Below are 16,136 nucleotides of genomic sequence, written 5' to 3' on the forward strand. Positions count from 1 at the left end.
TTTTCGGAATTTTTTTTTTTTTTTTTTTTCCCCTATACAAAAAAAATTATAATTTTAATATATATATATATTTGTATATGTGTATAGAATATATAAAAACAGACAAAATACGAAAAATGAAATAGTGTAGATAGAAAAAGATATACGAATACTCATTATATATATATATCTGACAAACATAATAAGTCTATCTATACCATACTACCTTCTTCTATTGCAGTTGATCGTGAAAGTTTCGATTCGGCTTCTTCGTCTCGATTATTGAACTGTCTGTGTTGTATATCAGGTTCTCCTCTTGTAATACTGTTAAAATTTTGATAGGGTACAACTCTTCTGCTATTCGCATTTGATATTATATATAAGCGTGTATGGAATATTAGATCACGTCCGTTCGTATGTACAGTTGGTATTGGTGTCATCGTTGGTACTGGTGCGATTGTAATCCCTATTGCACTCTGATTTTCGAGTTCGCTTACGACAATATCTTCTTCTTCTTCTTCTTCTACTTCTAGTTCTTCTTCTTCTTCTTCTACTTCTAGTTCTTCTTCTTCATCTACTGCTGCTGCTGCTGCTGCTGCTGCTGCTTCTCCTACTGAATCTAGTGCATTTGTTATGTCTCCCCTATCCACATTAGAGGCTGACGTATTTGTCTTTTTTGTTGTTGTTGTCTGTCGAACCAGATATCCCCATATCGCAGTTAGGGATGCGCTCTGTTCTTGATCTAGAATAGAACTTATTCGAGAGGTAATTTCGTAAGAGTTAAGTCTGTCCAGTGTCATGCGATACTCGCTCTCGATATGATAGCCGGTATATGTGTGATCGGGATACGGAAGATTAAAGGAAATTTCATGACGATACATCGGGATATTGGGGTCTCCGCTATCGTTAAAGGCTGACTGCTTATACAGGTAAACCGAATTCTCGATACAACCGGTAGGATAGGAACGATTGTAGTTCTTTCCCATAACCATTTGTATAAATCGCATCACAGCGTACACCGTTCGATAATTTGCAATACGCTCTGCTGACAATAGTTTATTGTTATTTTTTTCCTCGTACGATTCGATTTTTTTCCGTACAGCTGAAGTACAGTCGACCTCTCTGGAAAAAGGTATGCCGGTCTGTAGAATTTGCTCGCAGAGCGCATCTCGAACGGCAACGACGGGAAACCCCTGCACCAATATCAAGCGTTTGGTATAGTCCAAACCCAGGAGGATGTTCCAATCATGTTCCGATGTATCTTGGCTGGTGCTGGAACTGTGTCTCCACATCGGTATACGAGATACTTCTAATCTGACCTAGAAAGATAGATAAAAAAATCATCTCACTAATGAATAAAGATTATCTGATATGTTACTTAAAAATCAATAAGTCGATAAGTGACGGTCTTGAATATATATATATATATACGGTGAGGGTCAAAGCTGAATATCTCTATTTAAACTAGAATTATAAGATTGTATAGTATACCTTGTCGATGAATTCTTTTCCCTTCTTTAATTGAACGTAATAGCATTCGGGATACCACTCGGCGTGTACTCTCCAAGGATCGTCATCTTCCTCCCAGTTGCGAAGACAAGCACCGCAGTGAAAGCATTGAACGTGATCGCTAATCCCTGAAAGCGAACGATAAATAGTCTATGTTAATATAAACGATCTTATCGTACTAATAAGTACTATCTAAGACTCATGAACAGTAAAGGAGGCGATATGTTTGTACTTCATTCGATCTAGAGCGAATGGTGAACTTACCAAGATAATAGAATCCGGCCTCTACTAGCGCCTCTATTTTTTGACGATGACGATGAGGCCAATTTAAAAAGCTCTCCAGCCGCGATTGGGTCGTTTTATAATAATCGTGCAACGGACCAGCGTATTCGTATCGAGTCTTTATCAAATCTTCCTGGTCGACTGTCGCTGTTGCTGTCGCTGTCGCTGTTGCTGATGTTACTGCAACTCTCTTCTGATTTACAATACTATTGAGAATGTTACTCATGCGTATGGGTATATTGCCTACTGACTTACCCTGTGCAAACTTACAGTTAGGACTTTTCTTTAAATGCATATCTCTTATAACGATAGGTTTATCGTAAGAAAAATTCATGTATTTGTGACAGCTAAAACAGATGCAGCAGGTTGTGTCTCTCGTATAGAAAAATCCAGCAGCGGCTAAGTCTTTTGCTTGTACCACTTTGTTTGGCCAATCTATGAATGTTTCTAATCTCTTTATTTCGTATCTTAAATCGGCCGGTAATCCAGTCGCTGGATCGAAACGATTTTCAAAGATCTTTGATCTTGGAAGAGGAGGTAGATTTCGTGCGAGGAGACAAAGCGGATTCTTATCCTTATGGATCTTCACAATATCGTCCCATGGCATGATGGTGTCTATGTCGATATATAGATGACAGTTAACACAAACTATGTATTGTTTAGACGATAGACCGCATCTCATAAAACCAGCCTTTGCAAGTATCTTTGGATTAATAACATACGAGGACGACTCGTGCCCAAATGTCATTCTGCGATTATATTCGCTTGTCATACCACTAAAATCGACATGATATTGCTGATCGTCGATGTGTAATGGAATATTTTGCGACATGACAGTATCGTAAACAGATCATATGACCGTTTATAGGCAAGGTTGAAAAGAAATATATATACGTTTATACACCTAGAATTATTTTATATTCGAATAATAAATCATACGCCTACAGGATTACAAGGGAACTACATGTTTACAAAGGAATATTAACGATAAAATGACAGTAGTAGTATTTTCAGTTTACACGATATTATTTTTCTCTCTAAATACACACTACAATAATAAATCTCTTATTCTCGTGTATATGTATACCTCTCATAATCTTTATATTACCATATAGTGATATTGCGAGATCTTTCTTTATTTTATAAATAGGGTTCAAGAGTATATTTAATCTTCTTCCTACAAATAGGACACTTTGTTTGAGTCACTATACAATTACCACAACACGACATATGACGACAGGGAAGAGTAACCGTTTTTACGCAAGAGTTCAAGCAAATCTTGCATAAGTATCGATCGCCAATTACACTATCAGGAGCCTCTGTAAATAAAGAAAGTTATATGTGCAGAATATAACACATATATAAAGACATATGTACATCACTTTCTTTTCAGAGATACACAATTTACTCTACAACATAGGGTCTTACCTTTTATTTCAGAACTTCTTTCTTCATCTTCCTGGCGTTGGTGGTGTTCCCTAATCACACTGAATACATCATAGGAATTTTTATCATCATCATCATCATCATCGTCATCATCGTCATTATTATTATTATTATTATTATTATTATTATTATTATTATTATTATTATTATTATTATTACTACTACTACTACTACTACTACTACTACTACTATTATTATTATTATTATTATTATTATTATTATTATTATTATTATTACTACTATTAATACTGCTGCCACTACTCCTATTGTTGTCATTGATTATTATAGAAAGCCGAATCAAGTGATTCCATATATCAAAGAGGGAGATGCTATCCCTCTCCCGGAAATATAAATTCGTGACATGAACAGGTAGCCCTCTATTAAGTTGCTCTAATGCTATACGATATTCCTGCTGAAATTTAAAATCGCTATTATGAGATGGATGCGGAATAGTGAACGATAATCGATATTGATACATCGGTGTTGCGACAGGGTTATATGAAGGTTGTCTGAACAGAAATAATGACTGATCCGGTTTGAATAAATCAATAGAGACATTCCGATCTACATCTTGATTCATAATGAATATTCTCTTAAGGTCCATCAAAAAATACATCACAGAATATACCGCATGGTAATTTTGAATATATTCCGTGCTCATATGGCTGATCTTTTTGCTAAGGTATCCATATTACCGTTGCTGCTATTTTCTCTCTCCATAATAAAGACCTCTTTTGGTAATAATGGTTATGAACTAAATCGTTCTCGAACCAATCTCTGACGGCAGCAACTGGAAGAGTGATATCCGCAAAACTTTGGTATATCCAACCATAACAGCATTCCAATCTTCGTCCGTTAACAGAAAATTTTTTTCACGAGAGGTTTCTAAAAAGCACATTCTGACCGTCTTTGCCTTGAAAGTAAAGATTGGTTAAAATTAACACTCTATAATCAAATGATACATATTGAAAATAACATCTCGTTTTATATAAAAATAAACCGATTAAATTTCAAGCTAGAAAGAATTTTATTAGAATAAATGAGCACATAATATCTACCGTATCGATAAATGTTTGTCCATTAAGGTTCGAACATAAGACACTCAGGATTCCACATAGGTGTTGTGTCCATGGTCATCACCCTTTTCCAATGCGTACCAACCCACAGTGAACAATTTTTCGTGGTCGCCGTACCCTGAAACGAGATTGGTACAATGCGATGCTTCGATCCCAAAAAAAAAGTTATGTTTTACTACCCCCCAAAATGTCCTATTTTGTCTAAAGAGGGTTTTCCCAAAAAAAATCCAGCACTATCTTTTTTTGGGGGGCATTATATCTCCCCGAGGCAACGTCTAGGTGTATTTGCGCTTATTGGCGTTACAAATTTTCGTGCTCTGTCCCCCAAAAACATTCGATACCCATCTCCGATAAAATGTTCACCTGATTCTCGAGGAACTGTCATTTTTTCCCACTCCGTGAATCTCCCCGTCTTTTTCGCCACAGCTCCACGCTTCTTCTTTGTTTTTTACCCCAGCTTTTTTTTCGTTATCTTTTTCTTGTGACCGATGATCTTACTTATAAATCTTTTTTTACGAATAGGTAATTACCGGTTACCTTTTCCATTGCAAAAACACGTAGGGGCCCATTTAAATGTTTTTTTTGTTATATATTGAGACTAGAACGTGTCGAGCACGCAACCGTGCCCTGTACCGGGTTTAAACGATATGCGCACCTTTCAACAGAAACAAATTCACTCACGTTCCTTTTTGAATAAAAAAGCCAGCGGAAGATCCCTTTCTTCTATTACTTTTGCCTAACGGCCAGTCTAAAAGGTTTTTATCCTTTTTTGTTTGTATCTTAAAACAGAGCAACAAAAAGTCTCGATCTCGGAAGCGAGGTAAATTCCGTGCGAAAAACAAAATTTTGGGCCCCTTTTTCTGGGGACTTCCACATGTCTCAGTTTTTTTCCCAAATTTTCGATTCGATGTTTAAAAAAACATCTGAAACAATCAGTCCTTATCTAGTTCAAAAACCCCTTTTTCCATTTTCTTGGTGGTTAACTTTGTCCAATCCCCCTATGGGATTTGCTCGATGTGTCCCTTTCCTCCACATACGGGTAAAATCACGATCAATTCATTTTATTGTCCCTGTTCCCCGGTCAGACATTTTTTTCAAAAATCGTGTTAAATTAGACTGTGTTCGATATATGATTTTTAAAACTGCACAATACCACTTTATATTTTTTGTGTTTTTTTTTGTATGCGTACGTAAAAATCACATTATAGTATTCAAAAATGTCTTTGCCCCATCGAAAAGATAAATTGATCACGTCCTTGAAAACTACAGCAACACATATTCTATTCTTATGATTCTCTTTTTTTAAATCGTGTTTATTATAATCAGGAAAATGCCGTTTAAAATTACTTGAGATTTTGGATATGTCTGAAAAAAAGGGCAGTTTTAAAAAATTTGGGCATGTCTTAAAAAATGGACATGTCTTAAAAGTGACATATTTTTTTAAAAATGGAAAATCTTAAAACTGGACATGTTTTAAAGTGGGCTATTTTAAAAAAGGGGCACACTTAAAAAATGGCGTCTAAAAGTGGACTATTTTAAAAGAGGGCACATCTTTAAAAAATGGACATATTTTAAAAATGGCATACCCTTAAAACTGGACATGTCTTAAAAGAGACACACCCTTAAAAAAATGGACGTCTTTTAAAAATGGACCATTTAAAAACTGGACATTCTTAAAGAGGCACATCTTAAAACTGGACATTCTTAAAAAATGGGGCATATTTTAAAGTGGACTATCTTAAAAAATGGACATATTTAAAAGTGGGCTTTTTAAAAGTGGGCATATCTTAAAAAATGGGCATATTTTAATGGAGGACCACCGTAAAACTGCATTATCGAAATCTATTTCAGAGAGAAAAATAAAACGTTGGAACCATACTCACTACGAAATTTTTTAAAGTAGTAGCCTATAAAAATTTTTTTGAACTGTAAATTTTTTCGAGAAGATATAAATCTTTTGTTTCCGGGGTTCTTGGAAAGGAAGAATCAATCTATATTTTGGGGTTTTTTTCCCTTCAGGTTAAAGGGAAGTCACATATGTTTTTTTAAATTATCGATTTCGGCTTTAATGATTTTTAAAACCCCATTTCTGTCTCTTTTATTAGGGGGGATATTATACTAATAACCAGTCAATTTTTTAATAACTATAAGTTTATCTTCTCGCCTTCTCATCTGCAAAGTTTCATCCTAACGTTTTTTAGTCGTGGAAAGGAAGAGTCCTTTGTTAAATTCTAATAATAAGTTTCCGAAACGTTGTATTGAACGCTCAAAACCGACGGGCATACGTATTTAAAAACCGGCCAGCTATATAAAAACCCCACTGATGATATAAAGAGTTAACTCGACTCGACTCGACTCGACTCGCTCTCCCCCTCTCCTCCTCCGTTTCCCGTACTTTTTTTTAATGTATGTAAACATATGTTACTCGGGAGAAGATCTCTAATTCGTCTATAAGAAATGTTTTCATAGCCAGTTCCAATTAATTAAACCAAGACGATGGACACACTCCCAACATTTTTTGCGCAGGAAAATATCGGTTAACCACGTTCAGCGAAATGAGACATCTCCCTCATACCCCTAGAGTATACAGAAAAATCCCTTCTCGACGTTGTCTAAAAAACGAAGAAAGCGATTAGGGAAACCCTTTATCGACTGGGCCCCATGAAAGCTGAAACCGTCGAAATTTGGGGGGCCGACGGATTTTACTACTCAGGAAGATGATCACTGTCGTGTATCTTCTGCAAAAGGGATGTTTTTGGGGCCCGAAAAACTGACACCCCAAGAGGAGAACTGAACGCCCTTTTTCCCCCCTGCCCCTTTTAAATTAGGGGTCAGCCAAATGGAAAAGTTCCCCTTGTTTAAGGCAATATCTTAGCAGGTTCCGGGACTACATGCGAGTCTGGACGTTGCGATCAAGACGTGTTGAGGCCCACGCTTGCAGTTTTTGTCGGACATATCCCGGGTCTTCCCGAAGCATGATGGTTTGTATCTTTTTCGCTTTATGTTTTAAAAAAAAAAAAACTGTTCTAACTCTTTACTCCTTTAGCTCATCCAATTTTTTTCCCCGCTATCGTTTCTCTCACAGGGGGAAACTCCGGGGTGAACTGGTCCTACCACATTCTGGACCGAAAAGAAATGATTTCACGACATTAATAGCCGATTGAAAAGCTATTCGAAGGATGGCCCACCTCGGTCTGCCCTGCCGAGATCTTCCCAAGCTGGTTTTTTTTACTGTGGGACAATGTTTTTTTTTTAAATTATGTATAATATATATATAATATACAATTTTAAAATAAAAAACATTTTACCACAGTAGAAAACCGCTTCGGGAAAATCCGTGCATGCAACCCAGGATGGGCCCCCTTCGCATGCTTTCAAACGGCTATCTAAAGTCGTGAAAAACTTCGTTTTGGTCCAGAAGCTGGGAGAGACCAGTTTCTCCCCGGGGATCCCCCTGGAGACGAAACTAGCAGGAAAATCTGGATTGAGCTCAAAGGGTTAAAGAGTTAGATAAGTGTTCATAACCTATCACGATAAAAATACCAACCCCCACTGCTTTGGGGTACATCCGCCATATGTCTCGACAAAAACTGCAAGCGTCGGCCTCAACACGTCTTGATCCGCAAACGCCAGACTCGCATGTAGTACCGTAACCCGGCAAGATATTGCCTTTAACAATGGGAACATTTCCAGTTGGCTGACCCCTAATAAAGGGCAGTGGGAAAAAAGGGGTTCATGTTCTCCTCTTGGCGTGTCATTTTTTTTTGGCCCAAATATCCCTCTCAAAGAACCGCACGTGATCCTTTTCCCGAGATAGTAAAATCCTCGGCCCCAATTCTGACGGTTTTTTTCCCATTCATGGGCCAGTCGATGAGGTTCCTATCGCTTTTCTTTTATCTTAGAAATCGTAGCTGACGAAAGGGATGTTCCTGTAACCTAGGGGGGCGATGGGGGATGTCTCATGTTCGCTGACGTGGTTAACCGATATTCTTTCCGCTGCAGAAAACTGTTAGGATGTGATATTCCTCGTCTTCGGTTTTCTTAAACTGGCACTGGCTATGAAAACATTTCTTTAACGAATTAGAATCTCTCCCATGTAACATATGTTTACACTCCTTAAAAATAAGAACCCGGAGGGGGAGAAGGAGGGAAGTCGATCGAGCGGTCGGTCAGTCAACTCTTTATTCATCAGTCGGTTTTTATAGCTGCCGTGTTTTTTAAATACGTAGTCCGTCGGTCTTGAGCGTTCAATCAAGTTTCGGAAAACTTATTATTAAATTTTTAAAAAAGGGCTCTTCCGTTCACATCGTTCCTTTCAATACTTAGTGATGAACGTTGACAATGAGAAAGCGTCGAGAAGATAAACTTATAGTTCTTAAAAAATTTACTTGGTAATTTTGTATAATATCACCCCCAATTAAAGAGACAGAAAACGGGGTTTTTTTAAATCATCTCAAGCCGACTATCATGTTAAAAAAAAATGTGATCTTCCTTTAACCTGAACGGAAAAACACCCCAAAAAATAAACTGATTCTTCCCTTTCCCAAAATCTTGGAAACAAAACTTTTTATATCTTCTCGAAAATTCAGTTCAACAAAACTTTAATTGACTACTCCTTATAAAATTATCGTAGTGAATTTGGTTCCCAAAGTTTTTTTTTTCTCTCTAAAAAACGATTTCGTAATGCATTTTTTTCGGTGGGTCCTCCATTTAAAAAATGTCCCTTTTAAAATATGTCCACTTTTAAGACATGTCCTTTTTAAGATGTTTTCCACTTTTAAAAAATGTCCACTTTTTTAAATATTCCACTTTTAAAATATGTCCACTTTTAAAAAATTTTCCCCTTTTTAAGATTGTCCACTTTTAAAATATGTCCCCTTTTTAAAACTGTCCCCGTTTTTTTAAAATTTTCCTCTTTTAAGACATGTCCGTTTTTTTTGATGTGCCACTTTTAAAAAATGCCCCTTTTTAAAATGTGTCCCTTTAAAATATGTCCACTTTTAAGACATTCCAGTTTTTAAGATGTTCCCTTTAAGACTGTCCGTTTTAAGGGTTTTCCCCTTTTAAGACATTCCCTTTTTAAGGGATGTCCACTTTTAAAAAATTTCCATTTTTTTTTTTTATTTCCTCTTTTTAAAATATTCCATTTTAAGCATGTCCCAGTTTTTAAAATGTTTCCTCTTTTAAAATATGTCCACTATTAAAACATGTCCAGTTTTTAAATATTCCATTTTAAAATATGTCCCCTTTTTTAAAACATGTCCCTTTTTTTTTAAAACATGTCCATATTTTAAAAAATGTCCATTTTTTCAGCATATCCAAATCTCAAGTAAGTTTAAAAGGCTATTTTCCCTATTATAAACCATTTAATAAAGACAATCATAAGAATAGATATTTTTTCTGTAGATTCAAGGATCGTGATCAAATTTATCGTTTCGATGGGGCACAGACATATTTTTATATACTTAATGTATTTTATACAGTACCATACACACACACACACACCAAAAAATATAAACGGTGTATTGTGGGGCTACTATATATCGAAAATCATCTATCACCGATTCGTAAGAAAAATGTCTATCCGGGAAAATGGACAAAGCAACTGATTTGACGTGATCTTCCCATGTGCGAGAACACATCGGCAAATACATATGGGGGTTGTGATCAAAATGTTCCCATCCAAGAATATGGCAAAAGCGGTTTCTATGAACAATAAAAAAGCTGATTTTCTTCAATGTGGGTTTTAAAAATCGATATCGATGACATTGGAAAACTGATGACTCGTGGAAAATTTCCCCCACAAAGAGGCCAAATTTTGTATTCGCACGGAAATTTTCCTTTGCTTCCGAGATCGAGACTAGTTGTTGCTCATTTAAGATCGAAAAAGAAAAACTAGAAAACCTTTTTAGACTGGGCCTTAGGCAATAAAAGAAGCAAAGGGGTCTTTCGCCGCTGGGTTTTTTTTTTTCAAGAAGGGAAAGTTGATGCATTTTTTTTCTGTTGCAAAGGGGCGCATATCTTTAACCTGTACACGGGAGTTGCTTGCTCGACCCTTCTACTCTCAAAATATAAAAAAACATTTAAAAAGCCCTACTGGTTTTGCAATGGAAAAAGGGAACCGGTAATATACCTATTGTAAATAAATTTTTAAATAAGAATCGTCATCAAGAAACAGATAACGAAAAAAAAAGCTGTGGGAACAAAGAAAAGCCGTGGGCTATTTCGAAGAAAACGTGGAGATTCACGCGAGTCGGAAAATGACAGTTCCTCGAGAATCAGTGCTGGTAACATATTATCGGGAGGGTATCGAAGGGGGATTCGGACCGAGCACGAAATTTCGTACGCCAATAAGTTTGCAAAAACACCTATGACGATTGCCTCTGGGAGATTAAACTCCCAAAAAACTGATACTGCTGGGTTCTTTTTTTCGGGTAAACCTCTTTTGACAAAATAGACTCGGGGCTTAGTAAATACATAACTTTTTTTCGGGTCGAAGCATCGCTATTGATACCAATCTTCCGTTTTCAGGGGACGGGGCCACGTAAAATTTTTTACTGTGGGGTGGTATCCGCAAATTTGGGAAAAAGGGGGATGACCCTGGGCACAACACGCTATGTGGAATCCTAGTGTCATTATGTTCGAACCCTTAAAAGGGGCCAACATTTTCTACGGGAAAATTTTGTGCTCCAATATTTTAATATTTCTTTCTAGCTTGCAATAATGCGGTTATTATATATATACGAGATGTTATTTTCAAAATGTATCCTTTGTTTAGAGTGTTTTTTTTTAACCCTCTTTTACTTTTAGGCAAAAACGGGCAAGAATGTGCTTTTTAGAAAACCCCTCGGAAAGAACTTATTCTGTAACGACGAAGATTGGAATGCTTTATGGGTCTGGATATCACCAAAGTTTTCTGAATCACTCTTTCCCTTGCGCCGTCAGAGATTGTGTTCGGAAAAATTCTAGTTCATAAAAACCCCTTTTTACCCAAAAATGAAAGGGCTTTTTTATTGAGAGAGAAAATAGCACATACGGTAAAATGGATTAACCTTAGCAAAAAAAATGCCATATGAGCACGGGAAAATTCAAAAATTTCCATGGGGGGTATATTTGTGATGTATTTTTTTTATGGGCCTTTTAAAAGAATATTCATTAGAACAAAATGTGATCGGAATGTCCTATTGATTTATTCAAAACCGGAATCAGTCATTATTTCGTTCAACAACTTTATATAAACCCCTTCGCAACCCCAATGTACAATACATTTTCGTTCACTTTCCCCATCCACTCATAAAACGATTTTAAATTTCACAGGAATACGATAGCTTAAGCCTTAAAAGAGGGCTACCTGTTCATGTCACGAAATTTTTATTTCCGGGGAGGGATGCTCTCCCTCTTTTATATATGGAAACATTGATTTTGGTTTCATAAAAATCAATGACAACAATAGGAGTAGTGGCAGCATATTAATAGTGTTAAAAATAATAATAATAATAAAATAATAAAAATAATAATAGTAATAGTATAGTAGTATATAGTATATAGTATAGTAATAATAAAATAATAATAAAATAATAATAATAATAAAATAATAAAAAAAAATAAAAATAATGACGGATACATGATTAGATTAAATAAAAAATTCCCATGATGTATTCGTTATTGGGGAAAACCCCCAAAGCCAGGAAGATAAGAAAAAGTTTTGAAATAAAAAGGGAAGACCCCAGTTGTAGAGTAAATTTTTGGGTGTTCCCTTTTTTTTTTTTTGAAAAAAAGAAAAGTGAATTGGGGTTTTTCCCAAATTTTTTTTTGGGCTTTTTTTATATTTTTTTTTTGTTTATAAAAAATTCCCTTTTGGGGTTTTTTTACCCAAAAAAAAAAAATAACTTTTTTTTAAAATTTAAGGTATAGAACTTCTTCTATTTAATAAGATAGAGTCAGAGATATAACACAATATTATACAAGACATATGTACATCACTTTGCTTCTCGCCATACATTAGAGTTAAATACAAAACACATATGTATTACTCCTACAAACATAGGGTCTTACCTTTTATTTCAGAACTTCTTTCTTCATCTTCCTGGCGTTGGTGGTGTTCCCTAATCACACTGAATACATCATAGGAATTTTTATCATCATCATCATCATCATCGTCATCATCGTCATTATTATTATTATTATTATTATTATTATTATTATTATTATTATTATTATTATACTACTACTACTACTACTACTACTACTACTACTACTATTATTATTATTATTATTATTATTATTATTATTATTATTATTATTACTCTATATTAATACTGCTGCCACTACTCCTATTGTTGTCATTGATTATTATAGAAAGCCGAATCAAGTGATTCCATATATCAAAGAGGGAGATGCTATCCCTCTCCCGGAAATATAAATTCGTGACATGAACAGGTAGCCCTCTATTAAGTTGCTCTAATGCTATACGATATTCCTGCTGAAATTTAAAATCGCTATTATGAGATGGATGCGGAATAGTGAACGATAATCGATATTGATACATTGGTGTTGCGACAGGGTTATATGAAGGTTGTCTGAACAGAAATAATGACTGATCCGGTTTGAATAAATCAATAGAGACATTCCGATCTACATCTTGATTCATAATGAATATTCTCTTAAGGTCCATCAAAAAATACATCACAGAATATACCGCATGGTAATTTTGAATATATTCCGTGCTCATATGGCTGATCTTTTTTGCTAAGGTTATATCCATATTACCGTATGCTGCTATTTTCTCTCTCACATAATAAAGACCTTCATGTTTGGTAATAAATGGGATTTTATGAACTAGAATCTGTTCTCGAACACAATCTCTGACGGCAGCAACTGGAAAGAGTGATATCAGCAAATCTTTGGTGATATCCAGACCCATAACAGCATTCCAATCTTCGTCCGTTACAGAATAAGTTCTTTCACGAGTAGGTTTTCTAAAAAGCACATTCTTGACCGTCTTTGCCTTGAAAGTAAAAAATTGGTTAAAATTAACACTCTATAATCAAATGATACATATTGAAAATATACATCTCGTATATATATATATAACCGCATTATTGCAAGCTAGAAAGAATATATTAGAATATCTGGAGCACATAATATCTTACCGTATCGATAAATGTTTGTCCCATTAAGGTTCGAACATAATGACACTCAGGATTCCACATAGCGTGTTGTGTCCATGGGTCATCACCCTTTTCCCAATTGCGGATACCAACACCACAGTGGAAACAATTTACGTGGTCGCCGTACCCTGAAAACGGAAGATTGGTATCAATAGCGATGCTTCGATCCGAAAATAAATGTTATGTATTTACTAAGCCTCACGACTGTCTATTTTGTCTAAAGAGGTTTACCCGAATAAAAGAATCCAGCAGCTATCAGTTTTTTGGGGAGCATTATATCTCCCAGAGGCCAATCGTCATAGGTGTATTTGCGACTTATTGGCGTTACGAAATTTTCGTGCTCTGGTCCAGAATACGATTCGATACCCATCTCCGATAATATGTTACCAGCACTGATTCTCGAGGAACTGTCATTTTCCGACTCGCGTGAATCTCCACCGTCTTCTTCGCCACTAGCTCCACGGCTTCTTCCTTCGTTGTTACCACAGCTGTTTTTTTCGTTATCTGTTTCTTGATGACCGATGATCTTACTTATAATCTTATTTATACGAATAGGTACATTACCGGTTACCTTTTCCATTGCAAAATCACAGTAGGCGCTATTTAAATGTTTTTCTGTTATATATTGAGACGTAGAAGCGTGTCGAGCACAGCAACCGTGCCGTGTACACGGTTTAAACGATATGCGCACCTTGCAACAGAAACAAATGCACTCAACGTTCCTTCTTGAATAAAAAAAGCCAGCGGCGGCAAGATCCCTTGCTTCTATTACTTCGCCTAACGGCCAGTCTATAAAGGTTTCTAGTCTTTTCGTTTCGTATCTTAAATCAGACGCAACAACTAGTCTCGATCTCGGAAGCGAAGGTAAATTCCGTGCGAATACACAACTTGGCCTCTTTGTCTGGTGAACTTCCACGATGTCATCAGTTTTTCCAATGTCATCGATATCGATGTTTAAACCACATCTGAAGCAAATCAGTCTCTTATCTAGTTCATAGAAACCAGCTTTTGCCATTATTTTTGGATGGTGAACATATTGATCACAATCCCCATATGTATTTGCTCGATGTGTCTCCTCGCACATACGGGTAAGATCACGATCAATATCAGTTGCATTGTCCATGTTCCCTGGATCAGACATTTTGCTCTACGAATCGTGTAGTATAGACTGATGTTCGATATATGATGTAGCTGCACAATACACACGTTTATATAGTTTTGTGTGTGTGTGTGTGTGTATGCGTACTGTATAAAATCACATTATAGTATATCAAAATATGTCTGTTGCCCCATCGAAACGATAAATTGATCACGATCCTTGAATCTACAGCAACACATATTCTATTCTTATGATTCGTCTTTATTAAATCGTGTTTATTATAATCACGGAAAATAGCCGTTTAAACTTACTTTGAGAGTTGGATATGTCTGAAAAAATGGACATGTTTTAAAATATGGACATGTCTTAAAAAAATGGACATGTCTTAAAAGTGGACATATTTTAAAAGTGGACATATCTTAAAAACTGGACATGTTTTAAAAGTGGACACACCTTAAAAACTGGACATGTCTTAAAAGAGGACACACCTTAAAAACTGGACATGTCTTAAAAGAGGACACATCTTAAAAGTGGACATATTTAAAAAGTGGACATATTTTAAAAGTGGACACATCTTAAAAACTGGACATGTCTTAAAAGTGGACATATTTTAAAAGTGGACATATTTTAATGGAGGACACACCGTAAAAACTGCATTATCGAAATCGTATTTTCAGAGAGAAAAATAAAAACGTTGGGAACCAAATACTCACTACGATAATTTTATAAAGTGAGTAGTCAATATAAAGTTTTGTTGAACTGTAATTATTCCGAGAAGATATAAAATCGTTTTGTTTCCGAAGATTCTTGGAAGGAAGAATCAGATCTATATTTAGAGGTTGTGTTTCCGTTCAGGTTAAAGGAAGATCACATATGTTTTTTTAACTTATCGATTAGTCGGCTTGAGATGATTTTTAAAACCGATTTCTGTCTCTTTATATTAGGGGTGATATTATACTAATATACCAAGTCGAGTTTTTAAGTAACTATAAGTTTATCTTCTCGACGCTTCTCATCTGTCAACGTTTCATCACTAACGTATTGTAAGATCGATGTGAACGGAAGAGTCCTTTGTTAAATTCTAATAATAAGTATTCCGAAACGTTGTGTTGAACGCTCAAGACCGACGGACATACGTATTTAGAAACACGGCCTAGCTATATAAACACCGACTGATGATATAAAGAGTTAGACTCGACTCGACTCGACTCGACTCGACTCTCTCCTCCTTCTCCTCCTCCGGTTCCTGTACTTTTAAGTGTAGTGTAAACATATGTTACATCGGGAGAAGATCTCTAATTCGTCTATAAGAAATGTTTTCATAGCCAGTGCCAGATTAATGTAACCGAAGACGATGGACATATCACATCCTAACAGTTTTCTGCAGCAGGAGAATATCGGTTAACCAGTCAGCGAACATGAGACATCTCCCATCGATCCACTAGAGTATACAGGAACATGCCGTTCGTCAGCTACGATTGTCTAAGATACGAAGAAAAGCGATTGAGACATTCCATCGAGGACTACCAGAATAGGTTACCGAGGGAATTGGCGATGCCGGGCTAGTCACTTATG

The 16,136-nt window shown here is 36.0% G+C and overlaps 2 protein-coding genes across 2 annotated transcripts; both read right to left on the reverse strand.

The window, feature by feature from the left end:
* Positions 1-593: 593 nt before the first annotated feature.
* On the reverse strand, positions 594-3,781 carry LOC119571651 (death-associated inhibitor of apoptosis 2-like; the record flags this gene model as incomplete). Its single annotated transcript, XM_037918854.1, has 4 exons — positions 3,199-3,781; positions 1,753-3,089; positions 1,471-1,616; positions 594-1,298 (listed from the first exon to the last, which is right to left on the reverse strand). Coding segments are annotated over exons 2-4 (1,701 nt in total), but the record flags the coding sequence as incomplete, so codon positions are not given.
* LOC119571650 lies at positions 2,667-15,942 on the reverse strand (the record flags this gene model as incomplete). Its single annotated transcript, XM_037918853.1, has 11 exons — positions 2,667-2,711; positions 3,031-3,089; positions 3,988-4,129; positions 5,640-5,657; positions 7,840-7,996; positions 12,839-13,299; positions 13,445-13,633; positions 13,683-14,609; positions 14,873-14,890; positions 15,050-15,084; positions 15,842-15,942. Coding segments are annotated over 11 exons (2,152 nt in total), but the record flags the coding sequence as incomplete, so codon positions are not given.
* Between the last annotated feature and the right edge of the window lie 194 nt (positions 15,943-16,136).

This window comes from Penaeus monodon, unplaced genomic scaffold (genome assembly GCF_015228065.2).
Source record: "Penaeus monodon isolate SGIC_2016 unplaced genomic scaffold, NSTDA_Pmon_1 PmonScaffold_7311, whole genome shotgun sequence".
NCBI classification, from domain to species: Eukaryota; Metazoa; Arthropoda; class Malacostraca; order Decapoda; family Penaeidae; genus Penaeus; species Penaeus monodon.